General features: G+C 38.8%; 4 protein-coding genes across 5 annotated transcripts; 1 reads left to right on the plus strand and 3 right to left on the minus strand.

Moving 5' to 3' along the window:
• Positions 1-3,247: 3,247 nt before the first annotated feature.
• On the minus strand, positions 3,248-9,699 carry LOC145479452 (solute carrier family 25 member 44-like). 2 transcript variants are annotated; one of them, XM_081457821.1, is made up of 2 exons: positions 8,756-9,699; positions 3,248-6,647 (listed from the first exon to the last, which is right to left on the minus strand). In XM_081457821.1, exons 1-2 carry the CDS (start codon positions 9,665-9,667, stop codon positions 6,423-6,425), a joined length of 1,137 nt encoding a protein of 378 aa, XP_081313947.1. In that variant the 5' UTR covers positions 9,668-9,699; the 3' UTR covers positions 3,248-6,422. The 2 variants fall into 2 exon arrangements, 1 of the variants encoding a protein (XP_081313947.1); XR_014048427.1 differs by having other exon boundaries at positions 6,578-6,647; positions 8,050-9,699.
• A 3,804-nt stretch (positions 9,700-13,503) lies between these two features.
• On the minus strand, positions 13,504-18,005 carry LOC145479454 (uncharacterized). Its single transcript, XM_081457822.1, has 3 exons — positions 16,812-18,005; positions 15,260-15,529; positions 13,504-14,469 (listed from the first exon to the last, which is right to left on the minus strand). Exons 1-3 carry the CDS (start codon positions 16,864-16,866, stop codon positions 14,126-14,128), a joined length of 669 nt encoding a protein of 222 aa, XP_081313948.1. The 5' UTR covers positions 16,867-18,005; the 3' UTR covers positions 13,504-14,125.
• A 57-nt stretch (positions 18,006-18,062) lies between these two features.
• On the minus strand, positions 18,063-21,116 carry LOC145479455 (uncharacterized). Its single transcript, XM_081457823.1, has 3 exons — positions 20,926-21,116; positions 19,841-20,110; positions 18,063-19,158 (listed from the first exon to the last, which is right to left on the minus strand). Exons 1-3 carry the CDS (start codon positions 20,981-20,983, stop codon positions 18,818-18,820), a joined length of 669 nt encoding a protein of 222 aa, XP_081313949.1. The 5' UTR covers positions 20,984-21,116; the 3' UTR covers positions 18,063-18,817.
• Positions 21,117-23,323: 2,207 nt separating this feature from the next.
• Positions 23,324-25,318, plus strand: LOC145469836 (uncharacterized). The gene is made up of 2 exons (XM_081453642.1): positions 23,324-23,595; positions 24,806-25,318. The coding sequence occupies exons 1-2, from the start codon at positions 23,538-23,540 to the stop codon at positions 25,171-25,173; spliced, it is 426 nt and encodes a 141-aa protein (XP_081309768.1). The 5' UTR covers positions 23,324-23,537; the 3' UTR covers positions 25,174-25,318.
• The last annotated feature ends 550 nt before the right edge of the window (positions 25,319-25,868 follow it).

Genomic DNA, 25,868 nt, shown 5'->3' on the forward strand with positions numbered 1-25,868 from the left:
GTTTTTAGTGTTCGCTAATCCCATGCCCATTTGAACGATGATTAAGGTTTACACTACTCGTGATATTTGAAAATTCTTTCCAGTTTTGAGATAATTTTCAAATATCACTTATATGTAAAATCCTCATTGCACTCCCTTTCATAAGTTACCTATGCAAATTACTGATCAATCAAGTACACAGCATATCAATGTGAGCCAGTTTAATTTTTTTTCAATATCGTATAGTATTACATTGAAGTATTCAACTGACACTAAATGGTATGATACAATTTACTGTGGGGGGACACGAGGCTTGTAGCAATCTGCAGTACAACCGTAATAGTTGTTCCTGCATTTCCAAAAACACTGAAAGTTGTTATTTCCACTGTTCATACAGTCATTCACACATTTGATGTGGTTTTTGTTGCAGCCGTCATAGCAGGCTTGGTTTTCAGCGGCGAAACTCGCAGCTAAGAGAAGGCAACAGAGGAAAACGATCAATGCGGACTTCATCTGTGTTAGTGAAAAATAAAACACCAAGATATAATTAAAAAATTAAGGTGCCGAGGAAATGGAAAATAATTCCTGCTCATTTGAAAGGTTTTTCAAAATAAAGAAGAATTGTGTTTTCCTTTTTGGAACATCTTCTTTCGTTTTAGAAATATTGACGTTTTTGTATTATGCAAATTAGGAAAGTGATGACGTCAGAAGTAATGCAACTAAAACAGTAAAATAATGAATCAAGAATATCTCTAGAAATATTGGGGCGGTGTTCTTCACACTTGGCACCAGTAATGTACATCACAAAAGAAACAAAATGACATCCGTTGCGCTGTTGCCATGACAACAGTTTTGCCGCTGGTTCTGTCTAATTAAGACTGACATTCCTAGTTTTTGTGTTCACCGAGGATCATCGACTCCCAACAATCTAATGAGGAGAGTTCAGACAATGTGGGAACCATGTCTGTTGCGAGCAGGACCCTCTGTCGCGCATTAAAGGTTGCAAAGGAATGGAAACCTGGTTTCTTAAAGAAATTATTAAATGCGGATTTAGTCAAAAGTTTCAAAAAAGAAACTGTCATTAACCGGGTGAAAGTTATTGGTACATGTCAAAATTGACTGAATATGCGTTGATCTTGCATGGTCGTAGCCAGGATTTTTCAAAGGGGGCGGGGGGGGGGGGTGTCACACTGTGTTAAAAAGAGAGTACTCACCAATTTGTCGTGTCGTTTTTGCCCCCTGCTGTAGGTTGTTTGCTTAAAAGAGACTTACAAAATGGGGGGGGGGGGGTGGTCACGGGCATCCCAGGACCGCCCCTAGCTACGTCCCTGATTCAATGACTTACCTTATTATACTCGGTATGGCTTGCCGACTTGTCGTCTTAGCTGATCTGTATGAAAAACGAGAAAGATTGAGTAGTACAGTGATCATGTTAATTACAAAAATATTACTCAAACAACAGGTTAAAACTGATCATTGAAAAACAGACCCCGAAAATCCGACTGATCTATATCCGGAATCTAACAATTACTTCACTGCGCCACCTTCAACTTATTTAGTCTTAAATATCGGAAATTTCGACTGAGAAAATGAGAACACTTATTTGGTTCCCCCTAAAGTATGTATATACAGGAAATTCCTGAAAAACGTCTTTGTTCCACCTTTTTAAAAAGTGCTTTTTCCTGCAATTTTCACTGGCGCGAACACAAAATGCGTTCCCCATTTTTCCCGAAACGAAATTTCCAGAATTTCAATAAATAGAGAGGGACTTAATTTATAGAAAGGTTAAAACAATAAAAAAACTGAAGTATTGTAAGTATTTCCGACCAAAGATCTGCATAACCCCAGCAATCTTTCTACATCAATTGAGCTTTGACTCACCCTTGATCTCTTTGAACTTGTGATGAAAAGTGGAAACAAATTTCACCCCATATATATTGCTTAAGTTTGCGTCTAAATAAACATTTTAACGCCGTATTATTTTTGTCAAAAACCCGCCTACATTGGTAGAATTCAAATTGAATAAAGGTTCACTTAACCTTACACAATCATACAGCCAGGTTTGTCAAATTTATTTTACTTTTTTCCACCTCAGTTATACACATCGCTGCCGTTGTACTAACAGTTTGATATTACAGCATCTAACTGATATATGTGGAATGTTGCAGAGTTTAGAATGGGCGGGGAATTTCATATCTCAGGACAAAAATTGTATATAGATTTTCGGCAAATCAAAACACTACTACTTCACAAAGAAATCTGACTACTCTGTGACGAGTTTACCAATTTCAACGCTGTTTCAATCTCTAGCAAGCTAACAAAACATGTATAACCACAATAACACGTACATTGACTGCTTTATCTTACATTGTAATCATCTGCTACAAAAGTTGACTTCAGCCGATCAAATGATTCTTTGATTTTTTTTACATCTGAAAGGTTTAAGTAGCAATTCTAATGAACGAAGGTGTGGTTTGCATAAAGGCTGTATGTACAGCTGATACCAGATATTTGGCTTCATTACTGTTTGTATTTGCGACCAAGAGCCGAACCATGACAATCCACTGTCGGGCATACACCTTGTGCATAATGAGAAGACAAACTTTGTAAAGAAAGTGGCAGTCTTTGATGAAAGCCTGTGAATGCAAACGGTGTTACGCATTAATTATTGGTTTGTGTTACGTTCAAGGGTATTCGAAGTGTCAAAGAAGGCTTCTTCTCTTTATCTTTCTTTTCTTTTGATCTGAGGAATCAAGAAAAAAACCTCAGACTCGTTCAAATCGGGGGGAGGGGGGAGCACTCTAGAACGGTACTCTCGTTTGAGTATGTTCTTTTATTACTCTTTCTTGTCTGACTTTAGATATACTTAGGGCGGACATGTTATGCTGGGACATTTCACATGTAATACTCATCAGACAAAGAAGACGTCACTGGAGTTGATGAAACAGAATCAAACTCGCGTCAACAACTAGGTTGCAAATAGCGCCGAAAGGCCCTGTAATCACACGCTTTTCTAAAACGGGATAACCCAAATTTTCAGTTAAGTCTGAAGTAGGGTGAATATTGATAAAGTTTGGTCGAAGATAGAGAAGGTTTTTGTGATTTGAGTGCCGAATTTCTCTTACTCTACTACGAGACATGTATGTGAGGTCATCCTTGCATCGTGTACGATTAATGTCCCTTGGCAGTGATCATTGATGCACACGAATATAGTAAAATGCATCATGTTACTTAAATCAAAGAAGTAAAGAGGTGATAGACTTAGAAGACAGATGTTTCTCTGGCTAAACATTGCCATGTCAATAATGTTGCCAGTATGCTTGCACATTTGGACATGGAAAAAATGCTTGAGCATTAGTAATGTCGGTTTGTTCCTTTTTGCATGCATTGTAGACTTTTGTACTAACAAAAAAAGAAGTAAAGCCTTGTAAGTCTAACCATCAGTCTCATATTTTTCAGTGTGTTTCACTCCGGTTTCTGTCGCATGTAGTGGCTAACAGTCGTAAGATTATTGCTACTTTCCCTGCAAAAAAGTAGTGCCCATGACAGCCCGGAGAGGGATTTAGTTAGCATTTTTGTAGCAAAGATTCTACAAAATGTCGGCAGCACAAAATCACATGGGCTGAGCTGCACACATGCTAGGTATATATCGTCTTCTTGATCTCACTCTAGATGAAATACTTCCTATGCCATATATGGAAAGTTCAAGAGTCACAATGGCAAATCAAAAAATATTCAGTACAGATTTGTTGTTGTCTTTTGATGTTGCTGCAAAGGTATAGAGACGTTTACGTGTATTGTTCTACTGTTACATCTCGAGGATGGAGGGGTCTAGATGGGGGTCTAGGAGGGGAGGGGGTCAACGTTTTGTACTGTGCTTTCCCCTGGATGGGATGCTAATCCATGGCAACTTTACCCCAAATAGCCAATACGATTTACACACCTGGCTTGAAAGAGGCAATGTGATGGAACACTGTCTTCCTCAAGAAAGCTAACAGTGACACAGGCCTTGGCTCAATCCTGGACCATTTAATCTGGAGTCTATTGCAATTACCAACTGCTAAGTACTAAACAATAAATGGTAATATACCAACTGGTGAATATTGTTTTTCATGCATTCTGATTGGTTACTTGGTCTGGGGATAGTGTGTGCTATCCAGACCTCCTAGCTAGAGAGTTGAAACTAAAATGGTTTCTTGGTTTCCTACTGTAACAGAACAAGAAATTTTAACAGTTTATAAAAGCAGTTGTCCAACTAACGCAAAGAAAATTCAGTTTGGCAGTGTTAACCAATGTCGGTGGTTAGTTGTGGATCAGTATTTTACCCACTGCCTCATGGCTTGGCAAATATCCACTACTAGCCACCTATACTGCAGCAAATAATTGTTAACTAATGATGTCACTGCTTGCAGTCTAATAAACCTTAAAAAACACCCGAAAAACACCTAGATGTCACTCTTCTTTTCACACATTTTATTAGAATGGAGCATAGTACATGCTCTTGTAATCCATGAATACCACAAAATGACAAAAATAAACCACAGCACTTTTACTTACACAACACATGTTTGTTATAAACTGAAAAATTATGATTATTCAATCTAATAATAAATTAACTATCAATGATGTCCTAAAAATGCCCCAACTTTACACCTACAATATTATATAGGAGTTTATATAAAAGCCTGTACATTTAGTATTTAATCACAGCAAGACTGGTATGTGACCCAGGGGGAGGAGTATTCCCTATAATGCCTAATATATGGTGGCTCTGCCCAAGAGGGGTGCATTTTTCAGGCTTCCGGTATATGAAAGGGTAGGGATTTTAAAAGTTGAGGTCTGTGAAAGGGTAGTAAAATCTGTCATTTAGGTACAATGTAAACAAATGATACTTGTTCTTTGGTTAACATCTCTTCTAGTAATACTTCATGTTCGTCCATAATATTGTTCATTAACTTCATTCCAACGGTTTAGAAAAGGGATGCAGTGTCCTTAAGTAGGTATGTGAAAAGGGTACCTTTTTCTATCAAAGATAAAAGAAAGGGGCACCTTTTCTGTCAAAAAGGTGTACAAAAGGGTAAGGGGTTTGACCTCAGGGCAGAGCCTCCCCATAGAAAGCTTTGTAGAATACTTACCCCCCTCTTCCAGGGTAAGCGAACGATCATATAAAACAATCAACAATATCAGAAGCTGGTGAAGCTGCTGTCTGGTTTGTACAGTCAATAACAAGAAAGATCTCAACATGTCCTGTTATCAATTAGACATAACTATAGGAAAACTGGAGCAAAAACATTTAACATTTTGGTGAATAACAAACACATGAGGCCTAGCACCCATTGTAACACAAATTGTCTTGTGGCAAATCAAGGGCACAGCTTATTTGCAAGAACAAGCTAACTTCAGCGATAATGATGAAATCTACTAAATAATTATTATGACCCTTTCCCCTTTTCTCCCAAGGGTAACCTCAAGACATCTGGTATGAGCAGGTTGCTGTACAGGATGATCAGCCCATGTACCCATGTGTACATATACTTATGTGGCCAAACTGTTTTCTTAATTCACAAGTTTACTGGCCAGCATTTTTCAGGATGAAGGACATACCAGCAATGTGATACTCTTTCAATGGCATTAGTCATCATAACAATAAGAAACTCTTGTACAGGTTTCTTCCAACCACTTCATCAACTTATGTCTTTCATGAGATACCAAACTCACCAAAGGATGTACAGATATCAACCAAGAGGAAAGTCGAAATTAAAATTAAAATGTTGTATGATTTGTTCCTGGAAAAATGGTTGCCTTAGTATAGCTGATCCTTATCAATGATAAATAATACATGTACAGCTGTATGTGTAAAACAAAAATCAAAACCACCAACTTTTAACTGTTAAAAAGTTAGACAAGCTTTATAAATATATATTAACGACTTCCAGGTGATTTTTGGTAGCAATATCAACTGGAAAAAAAAGGTACAACAAAAGTTTAATTTCTTTCATTTAAACTCTTCACATTCCCTAAATAATTTATCAATAATGTTTAATTTTTTGTTGTACATGATTTTGATATAAATGTACGATAAAATCTTTCCATGTTACACTTGTAATATTAGAATGAATATCTTGGAAAACTACAGCTTTGCAGTTTTGCAATGAAATAGAAAAAACTATGGCCACCATGTAACTTAAAAATGCATTGAACATACTTACATTTAAAGCCTTTAAAAACCTCACCTGCTGCTTAGGTGGAAAAAAAAAAGCTGAATTCCCCTACAGTTACTTCTTTTCTTCGTATAATTTGGACTAACTACAACTAATTTATTCCAAAAGAATGTTAAGCATTTCCTATTTCTTAAATCTTAATGTCATATTTCACACGCATGCAAAAACAAAAGTTAATACAAAAGTTATAACTTCAATCAGTCTTACAAACAATGACAGGCTTCAAAATGACGCCTCAAGGTAACCTTCTTCTTGTACACGCAGCTCCACTGCTGATGTTTTTAAACTAAGTCTTTTGACTGTCTCGTAACCCAGTACCATTACAATACTTGAGGGTACCATGGAAAGTATTCTGGCTGACAATCCTTTTGTTAACCCCTTGGGTCCTTCCTCCTTCAAAAGTGTCCGAAACATCTGTAGGACGAATGTTGATTTTCCTCCACCGACCTTCAAAGTAAAAAGACTTCAGTTATCTCAGAAAGGATTATAACATTGGTACATGTAATTTACATTGTAAAGAATCCTGCAAGTATTAATGTTATGGTTATAGACTGATGGATGCTTATGAAGAAATGGGAAGCAGCTTATGACAAACAAACCTTTAGGCTCAGATACAAAGCGCAACATGGAGGTATACTTACAACTTATTAACCGAGAGTCAAGTCTTTATAGGAAAATCTCAAACCGAGACCATGCCGTATTGACTGAGAGATAGTGAGGTCAATATGGCTAAGTTGAGGTTTGAGATTTTCCTGTTAAGACCAAATGTTCAGGGTTAGGTAAAGTCTGCATATGAGTCAAGTGGCTCATCAGGCTGGAGCTTGTCTGGGTTTCAGTAGCAGGAAGCGACTAGGAGTATTTCTACTCCCCCCTAGATGGGATACTAGTCCATTGCAGGTTTACCCCCTAGCATTAAATTTGCCCGTACCCATTCATACACCTGGATGGAGAGAGTCACTGTGAGAGCAAAGTGTCTTGTTCAAGAACATAACACAATGTCCCAAACCAGGGCTCGAACCTGGACAGCTCGCTCCAGAGAGGAGTGCACTAACCATGAGGCCACCACGCCTCCCACACCACGTTCAGGGTTAATAAGTTGTTTATTATGTGGCTTTTTGCTCTGTCTTTGCAGGCCTGCAATCAGCCCGTGGGTATTATGGGAGAATAATGCCCTAAGGAGGCAGCGTCGCCAAGTGGTTAGAGCGCCGGATTTGAAATCCGTAGGTCCCGGGTTCAAATCCCATTCTGACCATTAGCTGATGCTGTTCTCGGTAGCTCCAAGTTCAACTTCTTGGCTACGCTTGTAAATAGCCAACTGGTCTGCCTCCCACCAGTCGGGATTCTTAACCTAGTTTATATGTCTATTTGAATATTTCTTTATCATTGTTTGTTTACATTGGTCCTGAAAAGCCCCAATGGGGAGTGGCCAATTAAGTATACATACATAATTAGATACACAAGAGATGATAATTTCTTTGTTCTTGTTGCCTGTTTTCTTGTTAAATGCATTGGTCTTGTAATGAGAAATTACATTTCCATCAGTCATGGAACTTAAAAGGTCAAAAAGCATTATAACTGCACCACCTCCGTAATGGCCACCTCTCTATAATGGATGAGAGTTTTTCATCCCAATAGGGTTATTAACCCGAAAACACTGACCCCTGGTCTGTGGACCCCCACTATGGACTGCATTCACGGACTACCCTAAGAACTGGTCCACAGACTACCCCTACAGACCCCCTCTATGGACCACCTCAAAAATAGAATAAAAGTACAACTATAATAAATAAAGATTGCACCCATGGGCTGTCTAATAGATCACTTGCACCAGCAAAATTTTGAACATTACCTTGTGCAAATGTACATGTAGCAGACTTAGGTTCAGGCTTGGGTGTAAGTTATATCATTACACATTTCCATTTCCTTTGCTGTGGCTATGTTTGAAATACCAGAAGGCCTCAAAATTTGTGTTCTTTCCCCTCTGCCATTTTGTTTGGCCCATTCTCCTGCAAGTACATGAACTCATCCCAGGCTTTACAATTTGCTTAGCAGAATTACAAGTACAAAGAAGCTAAAAGGACCTAAAAACACATCTTTTATAGTCTGTAACATCTGTGTAATGCTCAATATTTCACTGAAATGAGTGATCTACTAGACAACCTGTAATTGAAATCCTTATTTATTAACTTTATTCTATTTAGGGGGTGGTCCATAGAGGAGGCCTGTAGGGGTAGTCCGTGGTCCAGTCTGTAGGATAGTCCATGGACCTTGTCCATAGCAGGGGTGCGTGGACTGGGGTCAGTGTTTTCAGTTACCCTCCCAGAAGATGCTTATCATAACAAAGGTCAACTATCTCCAGTGCCCAGGTAAGGCTGTTGTAAAGAGGTTCACCTGTTGTCAAACGTCTGGCCCTCACTCATGACAGATACCATCCGCATTTGACGATACAATAGAGCATTTAACAATAAAGTGGTTATGCAAGGCAGGGAAGAAGACGATGTTTAAGTTTCAAATTAATTTGAGCAAAAAAAGCACAGAGAACAACGACAACTAACCTGCAAACGAGTTCTCATTATATCCAATGGATTTGTTGTGGTTGCAGTCGTGAGGCCAGCCATAGAACTAGCTATGGCTAAGACAAGCATATGAGGTGTTCCTGATAGCACTATATTCCCCACCAGTCCTGTGTACATACCATACGAGGACCACCAAATAGCACTACTAGGTGCATAAGTCATAAGAGAGATCAAGTACCCTCTGTAGAGCCCAAGGGGTCCATTAGATTTTACAATTTCTCTTATGATAGTCGAGGCTCCTTTTAATTTCGCGGTGTTTTCTCCCTGGCCCTGAACCATCATTTTCTGAGACACAACATCTACTGGAACTGTAATAGTTTGTCCTACTAACGAAGCACAACCACCAGCCAGGAATCCTCTTACAGCATTGTTGTAGTCTTTCGTTCTTGTACGAATCAGTTCTAATGTTGTGATGTAACACTGTCCGGACAGAAGACCGAAGCTGCTCACGAGAAATCCTTTGTAAAGCCCTCGTAAACCTTCAAAGCGTATCACTTTAACAAAAGCATCGAATGATCCTTTATAAAGTGCGTTTTTCCGCTGTACCTGAAGACGAGTTTTTACCAGGTTCGCTGGATACAATAACGCCCGAATTCCCAGGAACAATGTCGGACCGAAGAAATAAAACTTGCTTTTATCCATTTCCTCCCATTCGATGTGTCTAACTTGTTCTGGCATTTTCAAACTGTTTTGCTGACTATTTATACCGTTATACGTGTAATCAAGCAAACGGTTAAGCAACACGTAGCTGGTATTTTTTGTGTTTACGGAAAAGGACAAGATAAAGCGACCGCCATTTTGAATTGTTTCTTTGGTCAGCGGAAGTTGTGTCTCCCTATCACGTGAAAGCCGGTTGGTTTGCACGTGTCTGGAACCCAGGGCCATGTTCATTTTCCACCGCTCATTTCATGAGCTAAGATCAGGGGCTGGTATGGCAAGCCGTTTGTAGCAAAATTTAATCCTTGCGATATATGTTTAATCCTTTAAATAACGGTTTTATTTAAAGATAGAAAAAGGCATTTTATCCAATGGTAAATAAAATTTTTGGTTCAATTCAATCTTTTAATTTTCACGATTCAATCCAATACCTGGAATATTGATTCAATCCAATACCTAAAATATTGATTCAATCCAATACCTAAAATATTGATTCAACCCAATACATGGAATATTGATTCAATCCAATACCTAAAATATTGATTCAATCCAATACCTGGAATATTCATGCAATCCAATACCTGAAATATTGATTCAATCCAATACCTAAAATATTGATTCAATCCAATACCTAAAATATTGATGCAATCCAATGCCTCGAATATTGATGCAATCCAATACCTGAAATATTGATTCAATCCAATACCTCAAATATTGATGCAATCTTCCTGGGCCGAGCGCGGCCAACAGGAACAAGAGTAACTGAGCACTAGAGAGCACTGAAAACATGGCGGGCGAAGGAGAACTAGATTTAGAAGTTTAGTTTCCTAAGTTTCTTGCAGACATCTTGGATAAAACGGAAATAATTTTTGAGAATTTTGACTCAGAAGTTGCAGAAGCGCACGCCGAAGTTCTTGATCAAACCATTGGTGTGCTTAGGTAAATGAGACATTGCTACAACCGAGACACAAGGGACACGGAAAATTTAGATTCCATTACTGCCGCTTTTGTAGATGTAAGTTAACCAATTTTTATGTGACAAACATATTTGTTTATTAAAAGCTGTGTGTGCTAGCTTTTTGTGGCAAATAACATAAACTGTGGCAAATTTTGCTACCACATTGGTCTTTGGTATTGTGCATATTTCTGCTGTCCAATCATTACTGGCACACTAAACTTTGAACTGTAAACAAAATTTTTGCTGTGCCGTGTGCACAGTCAAACATGTTTCTCACAAAAACTGCTTGTGTAAACCTGGCTTTAAGTTATTTTTGAAATAAGAACCTTTACATTTTACAAGACAGCAATCATTGAACATTGGGATGTGTTTTAAGTTTTTCAATGTTGTTGTCTCATGTTTTGCATTATTTAACCCACACGTGGTACTTCTTTCGTAAAAACGATGTTTTTCTTGATATTCTATGACAAACATGGCACCAATTTGTTGTGAATAATATCGGGTACCAAGGGCTCAAGGCTAACACTACTGCCAACTAGCCACACATTTCAGTTTTGAATAGTGCATTTTGCACTTTCACTAGCCATTGTGACAATCATGATGGAATGGAGTACTGGTCTACTGGATGAAAACAAAATTGAGAATTATCCTGACAAAGTAAAACTGAAGAGAATAGAAACTAATGAAAACAGGGAAACTATGAGTGGATTTCGTGGAAATAATTGTCTTAATAAGCATATGATAAATATTTAACTATTAAAGGGATATAAAAGAAAATGGCAACACTGATAAAAGTACATCAGAGATTGAACATAAGCATATTCAAGAAAAGCAGGATTCGTGTTTGTGGGAGTGAAATTTTCTTAGTGATTATTATTAACATTTTAGATGCAACAAGAAATGTCCAACATTGACCACTCTTATAAAAAAGTCAGTGAAGCTGTGTCTGAAAAAGGCTGGCTGGTGCAAAGTTAGTTTTGGCTAGTGACATGAGTCCTGTTAGTAGCCATTACGCCAGTGCACCAAGAGGTTAGTCTTGTGTCCTGGGTACTTTTGAAAATAAGATAACAAATTAACCTTGCAACATTTTAATATCTGTTTTGATAAGCACCTGAAAAATCTACAAGGCAGAGTAGTGCACATGGCAGTTATCAAATGCCCTGATTTCTCTTCAGTTTAGTTGTGTTGCTAGAAGTTAGGCATTCTGTAATTCAAGCAGTTTCTGAGTTTTGTATATCAATGAAAAGGAAGATGAGAAAATAATTTACTTGATACAGGGTGAGGTTTTCTGTTGTGAACTGAGTTGCCAAAATACTTTAAGGGCCATAATCTTCTTTACCCAGCCCACACATATGTAGTATTATGCAATTGTCAGTTGCCCAAGTTTAACAGTCACTAGTTCTAGAACCTCTTGGAAGATGTCTACTCCTATTTGACTTGATTATCTTAAGGGATCTAGCCTTTCCAATACAAATGACTGCACTGAATCATGTTGTCCCAGGTCAATTTCTTCAACTACAACATTGTTATCACTGTCCAATGGAGTTGGACCATCAGGATCATCACCATAGTATTCAAAATCATATGACTTTCCATTTGAAAGGGGGTTTTCAGGCTGCATCATATGATTAAGCCACATTTGGTATGGCAACCAGTTTTTTTTCTGTTCTTACATTTTGGTGGTTGAAAGCTTCAGTGAACTGGCAAAGAGCAAGGTTTATCCTTGGTTGAAAAACTAAGTGTAAGGTGGAAAGATGTACTGAATTATCAGTGTCCAGGATGCCTGACAATTCCATACTACAAAAAGTGTAAAAGTTCAAGTGGGAAGCACAACGGAAACATCCCTCCACAATCTTTCAATTCGTTGGTTGTGTCGATGGCCCTGCAGTGAAGCTGCCCCTCTCCTCTCTTCTAACCTGCTCCATTGTATCGCACACACCAACGTTTTCAACACCATGATCTACTCGTACTCTGGAAGGCCAAAATTCTCCGTCTCTCTTAACGGCATCCAGAAACAATTCAAGAACTGTTTCTGCTTTATTGTTGGCACTACATTTCAAAAACATTATTCTCCGAGAAAATCCGTCTATACAGCCGAATTAGTATTTTCCATCGGATCAGAGAGTGATGTCCATCCAGATGCCAAAGCGAATTTACGCACCCCATCTCAAGACAGTATTTTGGGGATCTAATTTTGCTAGCCTTTCTCTTATTCTTCTCCGTTGAACCCGTAACCCAATGGACTTAAAGAAACCTGTAATGAAATTATATCCATACTCTTGAATGATTTCGGTTCCTTATCAGGTAAGCTGTTGAAACCCCTCATATCTTCTCAGCCATACTCTGTCAATCTTCTGTGAATTGTCCATCTCCAAACTCCAATCATCTTTGTTATCGTTGTCCAGATGAATCCTAGTCCTCAAAGTTCCTCGAGCACCTCAACAGGAATTTTACGAAATGGTCTTCAATGATTCCAACTTCTGAGTCAAAATTCTCAAAAATTATTTCCGTTTTATCCAAGATGTCTGCAAGAAACTTAGGAAACTAAACTTCTAAATCTAGTTCTCCTTCGCCCGCCATGTTTTCAGTGCTCTCTAGTGCTCAGTTACTCTCGTTCCTGTTGGCCGCGCTCGGCCCAGGAAGATTGCATCAATATTTGAGGTATTGGATTGAATCAATATTTCAGGTATTGGATTGAATCAATATTTCAGGTATTGGATTGCATCAATATTCGAGGTATTGGATTGCATCAATATTCCAGGTATTGGATTGAATCAATATTTTAGGTATTGGATTGAATCAATATTCCATGTATTGGATTGAATCAATATTTTAGGTATTGGATTGAATCAATATTTTAGGTATTGGATTGAATCAATATTCCAGGTATTGGATTGAATCGTGAAAATTAAAAGATTGAATTGAACCAAAAATTTTATTTACCATTGGATTGAATGCCTTTTTCTATCTTTAAATAAAACCGTTATTTAAAGGATTAAACATATATTGCAAGGATTTAATTTTGCTACAAACGGCTTGCCATAGGCTGGCTAAGATGGACTAAAGAATAGATGTGCTGACTTTTTCATGGTGAAACTGGACACAAGAAAAACAAGATTCCTTTATTGCATAATACTACAAAAATAACCGTCAGTTGAATCGATTTTCCATACTTAGCCGAACACACTTTCTAGTCAAATACTGGTAAATACTACACCCCAATTAGTGTCAAAATACTATTTTGGGTGAAGTATTTCACAAGCCGAGGAGTCGCAGTGTCCAAGTTCGAGCCCAGGCTACATGGGCTCATTGTGTTGTGTTCTTAGGTAATAAAGACACTTTAATAGTCCTTTGCTCCACCCAAGTGTATGAAAAACCAGGATAAGGGCGATTGGCATCTCAACTAACTTAATTGTTTCCCAGTCGCTTAATGTTAAGGAAACCTGGATAGGCTCCGGTTGCATAGATAACTTGGTCCGATGCAGACTTTACCTTACCTTATTTCACAAGCTGGAAATCAGACTAGCAATTTATCATTAAAATGAAGTAAAATGTACAAAAAAGAACTATTTGCCTCCTTTCTAATACCTAAGATTTACGTGTGAGGTAAAGCTTTGATTAAACTGTACCGAGACTAAAATGCCTATATTATGAAGAAAAAGATACCGAATATATAGGAGATATCAACATCACAATTCACAAATCACTCGCGTGATATTGTAAATACTAATTCTTTATAAACGAACAGCTGCAAAAAGTGCGCATGCCAGCAAAGTGAATGCGCTGACCACAAAATTGGAGCCAGCATTACACATGTTCCCTTCACAACAGGTCATGTCGCAAGAACTGTCGTCATCTGTTGCGCATGTCTGGTAGAAGAAATGGGCGTCTTTGTTATCGCATTGGCTCTTTGTAGCACACCCTTTACTGTATGTCGTTAACTCGACGTTAGCTTCTTCGTGGGTGACTTCAGTGGATACCTTGTAGCAGCGATCGTCATCATTGGGACATACTTTGGGTGTGGCTGCGTCACACTCTGCCATTGATGCGCATTCGTAGCACTTTCTGGGCTCATAAGCTGGAAAAGGACGAAATAAATAAGATTTGCTGATCACTATAGATGAACATATTGAAGTTCACATTGTAGGGATTTAATACGGCGTCTTGTCAACCCGCCCACTTGCGGTGACTTAATGGTTATATTTAGTGCATTGTACTCTGCATAATGTTTGAGAAACTTAATAGAGGGGAATGGTTATCAAGCCCGAAAAACTTCTTTGTTGTATGTTTTTGTTCACTTTTTTGGCCTTGACCGTGCACAAAGCAGAATAGCTGTTCACTACTGACTGAGGAACTAATCAATAGAAACGTTTCGGTTACGTAATTCGGTTTACGTTATCCATCTCATGATGGGTGTATTGGGGGGAAAGGAGACCTCTGGGAATCTGTTGATTCTCCGGGGAGGATTAAGGGAGGAGGGCAGTGGTTGATTGGGTGGCTAGCAAGCCCTCTTTCGAAGAAGCAAAAAAAACATGAAGAAATTGGAATAAATTGTGAATATTGTAGCAGAAATGAAGGGAAACACTCTGGACAATTACCTCATTGTAATTTCTTCTTTATGGTATTGCTTGCATTTGTGGTGTAACCATGTCAGTTAGGTACCAATTCGCATATCAAAACAATTTGGAATTTGGGGGCATGCCCCATTGATTTTTCAGCCCCAAGGTATCATTCACCCCTCCCCGCCCTCTATGAAAAATCTTAGATCCACCCGCCCTGATTCCTGATGTGCCACGATGTAAATAAGCATACGCACATACACACAAGAATAATCCAGTGTCAATCTCAGGATTGGATCTGGAACCTACCTTCAGAATACGGTGTGACGCAATTATTTCCACTGCAGCACGTGGCGTTACAAGTGATTTGCGAACCATCTTTCGTGACTTCAGTACATAGAGCTGCAGCAGCGTCACAGTCTTGAGGCTTGGCACACCCAAACATAAAATGCATGCTCTCGGCACTGTTTAACACCAGGGATGCACACCTGGTGAATCCTGTAAGACATGTCTCTTTTGCTGCTCCACTGTTACATTCTGTTGAATCTCCAGAGCATTTATAGCACTGAAGACAGGATCCTTTGGACAGGAAAAAAAAAATTGTTATATATTTGGAGATCTCAAAGACGGTCTACTAGAAGGGAACAAATCCAGTTTTGACTTTGCCGACAGAGATTGGCCGGGAATGTAAACCAGGCATGAAGGCAACATCGGAAAACTAACAGGTTATTGAGCAGGCAAAAAGATTACAGCTTGAATATTTATTTTGAAAATTATTTCATAGCCAGGTTATCGGAAAAAATAATTTTGAAACGCCACCAATTTTACTACAAAATGGTGGCGGTACAGTCGCTGGACTCTCCCTATAGGGCCTAGGACTGGAAGGGAAGAGTGTTGGGATTGGATTGAACCACAGAAAGAAAAGGCCTGAGGACGAGTTGAATTTGTTCTCAGGTCCTTCTGTTCTGTTTGCGGGGGAACTCAACCATAGCTTGTTGTTCATACTATTGAAGCATACAAGTGCTGTAAAAGTACTACACGTTTGTTTAAACGAAGTGAAAAAGAATACTGCATCATTTCCTTTATAGTATATAAAACGATTGCGGTCTACATTTGTACAGTTCTGGTGCTGGTAAGAACCGAACCTTGGAAAACCTGTATGTTCCACCATGCAGTGCTTTCTATTCAATGTATTCGAGTTATGCAAATCTGAAACTTATAAGTCGTAGTTAAGTCTTTGTTCAACACGGCTTCTTGTTGCTTAATAAAAAATTTTGGCATAAAATATTTTTCCTCGGTAATCGACATTTTACTCATTGCCTGTCGCCACAAACTAAACTTAACCGAACATTACCGATGAGCGGGCTGAATTTTACGATGTTCGCGGCCCAAGACCCGCACATCATTGACTTTATAATTTCTATGCTACATGACTTCTTAGCTGCGTACCCAGGATTTCGTATTGGTGTTTTTTTATGCCAAAAACGATATTTACGCGGTTTTATGAAGCTTATCAGCGAGCAACAACCAATACAAGTGACTGTCATACTGTATGCAGTTCACATTATGTACTGCTTTCAGCGTTATTACTTTGGGCACGTAACCTGCATTTTGGAATTAACGCAAATGCTTGATCTCAGTTTCAAGTTCGTGCGGTTTGTGGTTGAACTGACTTCAAATAATCGACTCTAAAGACAAGAAAATAACAAGAGACAATTCAGGGACAGAACTGATTCCACCGGCATGATGTCTATTCCAGAATTGACTGGCTAAATTGGAATAACAATAATGCGTAATCAAAGCTGCTGCAATTTATGATGCAGGTTTCTAACAATCAAACCGTTTGTTTTGATCTACTTACCAAGTTGCACGAAAGCAATCAGTACGAAAATTACCACGTTCGTTAGTTTCGACATCTTCGGTCGGGACAGAACTTTACACAACGTACCCACGGTAAAGCAGCTTAAAGTTGGCAAGTGATTCTGTGAACTTCGCGAAACTTCAGCGTGTGGCCCTGATATGCTTACCACAGTATATTGTTCGTCGTCTCGCTCCTTTGGATTCCTGGTATGAGTTCCGCCCTAACGTTTCAGTAGTTGTCATAACAATGACGCAGACATATTTCATAATAGCCACTCAACAATTAAACCCCATGTACGTGGGTTGTTTTTCAGTTCAAGAGCCGTGAAACAGTTCAGAGTCGAATATTACGGATCCGTTGTAAAATTACTTGATTACCAATGATATAACTTCCCACTTAGTAGTTGCTGACGGTAAAATACTCTTCAGATAATGTAAATGTTACCTCAATAGTGCAAGCAAAAAAAATAACTTGCTATTAAATCAAAATAAAAGAAAAGTCACCGAACAAGCGATGGACGCGTTCTTATATTTTTATGATGTTCCAAATAAATATAACTGACCCCGATCTCCCTAAACATGTCCTTGCTATTTACCCCCCTGCCCCCGAAAATGGAATTTGCACAAGCCTCCCCCCCCCGCCTTTGAATTAACAGAATGGCGCAAACAAAGAAAGTGGTGTTAAGGAAAGACTAACGCCACCTTGATGTACTTAAATTTCACAATTATCTACGTTCAGGAGACTTACTTATAAAGGCTTGGTATGGAGTCAAGATTAACTGCTTAATTCTCAAGCTGGTTCCATAGCTATATAGATTAAGTAGTATGTGTGATTGCACACATTGAAAATGTTTGCCCCGGGATGTTTGCTTTCCCTCCAAACAAATTTTCCTTGAGACCTCCTTCCCGCGAAAAAACGTGACTCTCACCATGTTAGCCATCTGAACGATTCACTTCTTGGCTGTTACATGGGCTGGAGAATTCAACTTTTCGTCTGTGGCTTCGGCATGTATCAGTTGTTTCGAAAATTCCCGTAAAACCATGGATTTTTGTTACGCCGATCAATTATTGTTCTTTAATATTTCAAGAAAGACATTTCGGTCGTTCTTTCTCAGATTAGTGGAAGCGAAAACAATTAGGGTCCTCCAACTTTACTGACGAAATTAACGCTTTATCCTGAACATAAGCCACTGAGGAAATTGTTTATTGTGACAGTCCAGAAACCGTAATGTACAAAACTGAGACAAAACTGTTTATAGAAAAATTGCGTTTATTCATGTTAATGATATCTACGATAAACATTTTACACACTAGACCAAAGCTACGGGTGTGGGATTCAACAGCAAGAATGCAGTTATAAATTTAATATCGTGGACGATGAATGTGGATGTTTAACCAACCATTCGTCCTACGCAGTTTACTTAGTGATGTATTACGTAGATTCTGAGATGGATATCAAAATAAGTCAAGGCCTTGTTTCTGCTGTAACCACGTCCTACGGCTCCTACCTTCAAAAGTTTTGTTTTCACTTAAAATTATAAGGAATGCTTGTTCCTGACTGTAGACCCTTGAAAGGAAACTGAGAACGTCCCCGGATGAAGAATGCATTAAAAACCATTTTGATTGCCTCTAAGCTTGAAATAGCTTATCATCTGCAGATAGCAGTCCTCTGTTATAGATTATCTTTTTCCACTAACAAGTAGCCCATCACATCGAGCATTTTTGTCATGAGTACACTTCATTGGCTCGATTTTTCAAGAAGACGCATGCACTAAGACTTTCCTTATTAGCTAATGTGGTAGTAAAAATATATATATAAATTCGAGTGCTCTACAAAGATTCGCACTTGGCCTTGCTTTGAAGCTATCACCTATAATAAAAACTTGGCAGTTTATTCGATTATCTGACTGTGAAAAAGATATATGTGTATTATTACAAAATAAGAAAAGAAAAGTTTTATGCCTACTTTGCTGTTAAAACTAAACAGGCACAAAGTACCCCATTTCTTTACATGAAAAAAATAGCCGTAAATACGCTTGCAAACATTATCGCGACACTGACAGTAAACAACGAGCCCGCATTACACAAATCGTTTTTACAGCACAAGTTTTGACAAGTATCATCACTGCCGCATTGCTGCATGAAGAAGTCCTTGTCTTTTTCGCAAGCAGCGGTCGCCCGGCACCCTTTTCGGTACACCATGACTTTCTTGTCTCCCATGAGCAGCTCTGAAGTAAACTTGGCGCATCTCTCTTCCTCGCTGCTTTTGCAAGTCACTGCGTGACTGTTCTGAATACAATGGTCCATAGACTCGGCACTCTGACACTCGAAGCACCGCAAGTTATTGACTGCGAACCAAATTGAAAGATCATGTGTTAATAACTGTAAAGGTCTGAGACAACCTCCCTTCCATTCCGAAAATGAGCTCTTAGCTTCAGTAGGAATAAGATAAGCAAATTACGCATGTCGTAAAAACTAGGATTTTTAATCTTTTTTAAAAAAACATGACATTTCATGTGCTTCAATACACGTCTCCGGAGGTGACCGTTGAGATAAATTGCAAGCAAATTAGAAGTAAAGGGATATACTAGTACCTAATCAAGAACATTAAGTAATAAATTGAACAATAATTGTATAAGGAACAAAACATTAAATTAAAATAATGAACTCAACAATTTTAGCTTGCTTAAATCTTGAACGTTAGGACTGTTCCTGTAATCAGCACTAGTAGCACTCCCTCCAAAATGAGTTTATATACATATCTACAGTCATCTCTTCCATTATATTACGATGAAATCTCAGCCAAAAATACCCTCCCCTACTCATCAGCAATATCCCTTTAGGTAATTTACACTCAATTTCCTCCTCACAAGCAGTCATTATCAGATTTGTAAATTAAGATTAACATTTACAAATCGATCGGGATGTACTACTAGATTCTCTAAACTGCGTCAATAGAAATGTATCACACTCAGTAAAGGGAGTTACTATTTCGATCTTAGAATCAAACTTGATTCAAGTTGACTGTACCTTTTGCTGGCGGTGTATTACATTCGTTTGTTTTGCAGAATTTGGTCTCACAAGTTGTCCTAGCATTCTTTTCAGCGTCTTTACATGTATTCTCGGCTGATTTGTAATCGTTGTCAGTTCCACATCCTAGAACCACATTTGTCTCGCCATCCTTCGTGATCATCAAGCTGTTACATCTGTCTTGTCCGTCAAGGCAAGCAGTTGACTTCGCTGTTACGCTGTTGCAATCCTTGACGCTGCCGGAGCACGTATAACACTGCAAAGACACACCTGCGGATGGTTGGCAGTGACTGACAGTTAGTAACCGTCCCCGACAATCAACTGGTCTCGTAACTCACTTCCACACTCGCGCGCATCAGCACGCCTAAACTACATCATTATTTTCTTATTTCTTTAGATGCAGGTATCAGTCGGACATGACAAGGGCTTGAAGGAGTTGGGGGAGGGGTGGGGGGGGGGGTAAATACGCAAGTATATCATTGAGGGTATGCGACAAGTATGATGCGGCGACTCAAGAGGAGGCAAACCAAAGTTGAAGTGAAACGTCCAGAAAGTTTCCACTAACACGCATATGCAGCAGACATGACTACACCATACCTTGCTTGTTCCAGTGTTTTCATTCTCACAACCATTAGTGTTTCACGCGTGCCTTCACACCGAATCCTTTTTGTCTCAAACATGATTACTTTTGTTGCTCAGTTTTGCTCTGATCGACAAAACTCGATCGAGTTTGCCTCTAAGACAACCTATTTTGATGGTTTTGCCGTCGATTATAAGATCATGCTTTCTTCTTTCGATGTAATCGTTTCCAAATTAATCATGATACGAAATAAATGCATAAGCTTTTGTTATGAATAGTTTGTATTCAAATTTTGCCATTTCGCACTTTAATTTTGCCAAGAGAGCTAGAACTGTCGAGCTGCTGCGTGTTAGCGAAGAGTCCCCAAAGGTACCAACGCACGATCTTAGGAAGACTAGAAAGTGTAATCATCATTCAATGAAAAATGCTCCTTGCGAGCAGTTTTTTTGCGTGCCATTGGTCACTGTTAAAACCATTACGATCATTTTGTTTACTTGATACTTACCTAGCTTTGAACAGTGAAACAGCATCAAAACAGTTAAAAGTATCCGCTTCACCACCATTTTGAATGTATTCCGATCGAACAACGAGCGCTAATCGACTGTTCAGCGAAAAACTGTGAAGATTGTGGCAAGCTCTTGGGTTCTTGTGGTCGACAGTGACGCACCTAAATTCACACCGGCTGGATGATTACGATGCGTCGATTTTTGAATGCTCAATATCTGCCTCGTTGTTCTTGTTCACGACCGTGCAATAACAGTACGTGTGGGCGTACTTTCTAATCTTCCGCGATGTCAATTGATTGACAGGTTTACTGAATCGAGTTACTAAAAACTAAGGCTCAAACACTACTTTCCATAGCATATCGCGAAAAAGAAAACACAGGTTTTTATTTTTAAATATCAATCTCTGGGGATCAATCGGGAAATCAAAGAACTTGATGCTTATTTCCTGGCATTCATCCACCTTTCTTCCTGATGTTTTGAGATGTTTAGACATTATTGATTCGGAAAGAGGAAAACGTGGTTGTGTTCCGCAAAACGATTTTGACAAGTTGGGAAATTACTTTGAGATAATTTAACTCAAGTACATGAGTATGCATAGTTTGAATTGTTCATCAACAAGTAGTTTTCCAATCGAAGGTCGTTGACGCAGTGAAGAAATGACATTAAAAACATCTTTCTTTATACCTGAGAAGGTTATTTTTGGAAAACGTTTGTCTAATCGTTCTGTTATTCAAAGTACAGTAAGAGCTGGTAGTGTTATTAATTTACACAGCTTTTTGCGTTAGTTTCCGTGATGACAGCCAGATCACTTATCAAGACTTCTTCCCATTGGCAAAACTCTGTCATCTTCAAATCTGTATAAAATTTCCCCACCGGTGTTACACAGATCCATTCATCAACGGGATGAGAACAACATCGAAGCGTATTTACATGTATACATTCCATCATTTGAGATGTCAGGCCGTAAATGTTAAATTTGTGTCCAAAGTCCGCGTCCACACTACGCCGAAGAAATTTGAAAACGGTGTTTTCGGAATTCTGAAAACACATCAAATGTTTTCCTTCGAATTCCACTCTACCCCGAAAAATCTGAAAACGCAACAATCACCGTGCATTTTAGCAGTTTACGTTTGAGGAAGACTCGGGAGGGGAAACGACATGATTATCGTAACGTCATTTTTTTTTTTTTTTCGAAAAGTCCCGTTTTCAAAATGTTTTCCATCCACACTAAAACGCAAAGCTGGCGTTTTCAAATTCTTCGGTTTGAAGAGCGTTTTCGAAAAGCTCCGATCCGTTGTCGTGACGGATTAGTGTGGATGGTAGGCCTAACCGTAGAAATTGACTGAACTGCGGTTTCAAATTTCTCCGGCGTAGTGTGGACGGGACTAAGATATTTGAATGTTTGAATAGAATCGTCTAATTGACATGTTGAATCGTAAATTAAAATTCTTTTCCCTCAGCGACGTAAGATAAGTTATGTCAGTGGAGAATTGCAGGTATTCGATGTTCTCTTGGGTAGAATGGCGTCAAAGCCGCGCAAGGACAAATATTTGCTCAAACTCTTACGTAAAAAGAACCTTCGCTCTTCTTCTACATTCAACCGTTATCGCTGAGCAAGAAATATTTTCTCAGTAACACGTTAACAAGGGAATGTTTCTGACCCGGCCATGATTACTTCTTATCTTCCTGTGTCGCGGCTAAAGCTTACTTGAGAAGGCCATCCGAGGCGTTCCGAAGACCGAAGTATCGTCCGAAAATATTTTTAATAAGTTTACCGGGCTAAAACGATACTTTCAAGTTTTTCCTCCCTTCAGTTACATACCCTCTCTCAAATTTACAAAGTGTTAAATGTTATTCGCTTGTTTATAATACCACATTGTCTACTCACTCGAAGAGTCTCTCGTTTACTATGTTTTATTAAAACATCCGTGAATAAAACCGATATCAGGCATATCTTTTATCAATCGAATCGAGTAACGTAAGCAACAGGCCCATCACAGCTGTGGATGAAACTACTGATGTCAATCAGCAAGACTGTAATAAAAAAGAAAATAGGTAAATTCGCGCGTACACTTATTCTCATATCATGCAGCCCTCAACAATATTATTGTAATGATTCCTTCCGCAACGCAGACTAAATAGCACAACATTTTCGTCGCTTACTTATACCATTTTTTCAGCAGCAGATAAATGGGTAGCGACCACAGTTTGTAAGTCACATGGGTTCCAGCTGCGAAGCGCTACCATATTTCTTTTCAGAGGTTACTAATCTTACATCTAACAAAGAAACAAAGTTTCAGAATGTTCCACTTACTGCGATCATTTCCAAAGAAAGGTTACTCTATAAAGGCATGATCCTCTCATTTTATGCTCGCATGTGAAGTGGGAAAGGCGGCTAAATTAAGCAGTTTAAAAATAACTGGCAGAAGGAGACCATCTTGCGCAAATTACATGCACAATATGTAAATTTTCCTTGGCTTGGACCGGAAATTTTACAGAAGCAGCGTTAACCATCTTTAATAATCTGCAACATTTTCATCTGCCTCAGACTTTCGACCATCAAACAGCCGGGTAGCGATTAAATCGATGCCGTGAATTATTTTTCCCGCTGATGATGAAGTATTTTTCCTTTATTTATTTGTTGCTGTTTGCAATACCAGTTACCTTTGGTGAGTAGCGATGTTCGAGTGATCCTATCTGCTGCTTTTTTTTTTATTGAAACTGAATAAGCATGCTGTTTTGTAAGTTATCCACGCCCCGCTTTCTTTTTCTGTTAGTGAATGAGCTCTTTTTGTAAATTTACCTTGAAGTACCAGAGCGCTGAATTTTTCAGAGAAAGCCTAGTTTTCCAGTAGAACCAGTAATTCTTAACTTGCTCTGAGGTTCATTAAAAAAACGAACAGAGAAAAACAAAAACAAAAACAAAAAATAGAACAAAACGAGGATCGATTGTTAAGGAGACAGGACAAAGATTTGAGTACGCTCTAGTGGATTTTGTTTGATCTGATGGCTCTTTTAACACCTTTTTCTCCAATATTCACCTCTCGCAAACAGGACAGGAACTTTTACCTAAAATAAAACGAATCTATTCGTCTCAGTTTAGCTCTACGCGCGGCAGACACATGCTCGAGCGTTGACTATTTTTTATTTTTTCGCATGGCGTGCAGTAATATTCAGCACTTGTCCGAATGTTTTACCCGTCTGGTTAGAAAATACCAATATTGTGGCTGAGTGATTAGGACATGCCTTGCTAAACCTAAGGACGGTAGGTTACTGATACACGAGTTTAATTTGCAAGAGTGATTATGCATACGTTGACTGACAAAGCTTGCTTATCGTCTGGTACTTCCACCTTCCTAAAAAGGTGGAGATTTGCATACTGTCTTAATTTGACGTTTATTTTTACAGTTTTCTCAGAAGATTGTAAAATACACTTGTAGTGCATCAGTCAGTTCGTGCCCGTTTGTCGAAAGTTCCGGAAGCTTTTTGGCTCCGCAAAGCCATTTTTCGTCAATATTTATGCTAAAACTTAGAGGTGTATACGTCTAAAACGTTTTGTATGAAGGAAACCTCTGTTTATATTAAGATTATGTGAATAAAACAGCCCTGTAATCATAAGGTTCGCTTTATAAATTTGAGTCATGTTAGCAAGTGCAATATTTGATTCTATATCGAGCTTCTTCAATTTTCATACTATAATAACCAGCCCGACACCTATATAAACAATGTGCTCATGTATTTTAAATTGGCGTCTCTTGGAGTGATAGTGGCCATTTTTGCCTAATTCAGTATTCACAGCTTCCAGGTTACGATGGAGAGTTTTGAATGATTTGTAAAATGTATCCTTTTTACTTTGTTTTTGTTTACCTTGATTATCAGCGAAATATGGGGAAGGAAACTGCTACCAGTGTGACGGAAATAACGAAGAGTGTAGCCTGGCTACCATGCACGCGGACATAGAAAGATTCACTGTGAAATGCGCTCGAGGCTACAGCTGGTGCTTAACAATTACCTTGGAGCAGGATGGGAGAAAGATAATAGCAAAACGGTGCGCAAACGACAGCATCTGCGAAAAAGAAAAAAAGTATTGTAACCAAAAGGGGACCAAAACTGTCGGAAGCCGAACAGCCGAGACGTGTAATGTCTGGTGCTGCAAGGGGTACATGTGTAATAGTGTTTCACGCCACCCTCCTGCCGTACAACTTGTCATCATGGTGTTGGGATTTACATTTGTCGCCTTGAAATAGAACTGTTTTCGTGTGACTGTTGAATTTAGTTGTTTGCTTTCATTTTGTATTTATGGAACCGTGTAAAAGGTTTAAAAGCTCTTCCTCTGGCCAATATAACGGTAAAAGAGTTGTTCTTGTAACTAATTAAAACAACAACAAACAGTTCGTGACTTGGAAAATTTTTCCGCGCTTGTAATTGGGTAGTTGTAATCTTCACACAAGACATTTCTTAAACATACATGTGTTTCTCTCGGACTAATGACTACCTTATGAAGGCGAAGCCTTCATAAACACAACTAATGATATATTCTAGCTCTGAATCAACACATCTACATTCGCCAGCGAGCAAAACGTAAAAAAAACATGGCCGGCTTCAAAGGGATGCTGAATGGATATCTGTAGGGAGAAACTATAGTGATCTGGAGACAAACTCTGAGAAAAATAGTTTTAAAATTATTGACCATTAATTTTAAGGTTTTGCAAATGTAACGGATGGAAAAAAGTTTAAACTAACGGAAATCCTACGAAATACAGCTGGCATGCTTGCCTTCGGCTCAAATTGTAAGCCAAAGGCGCAGTCTTCGTTTTTGAAGTTTTCGTCAGGATTTCAGTCGTGTCTTGAGCAGTAAAAAACCCGCCGATAAGGTCTGAGTTTGAGACTGCCCTCGGGCGAAGGCTCCAGAGTCCGCGATCCTTTTGGTCAGCACGAAGAA

Source organism: Orbicella franksi, chromosome 2 (genome assembly GCF_964199315.1).
Source record: "Orbicella franksi chromosome 2, jaOrbFran1.1, whole genome shotgun sequence".
Classification (NCBI taxonomy): domain Eukaryota; kingdom Metazoa; phylum Cnidaria; class Anthozoa; order Scleractinia; family Merulinidae; genus Orbicella; species Orbicella franksi.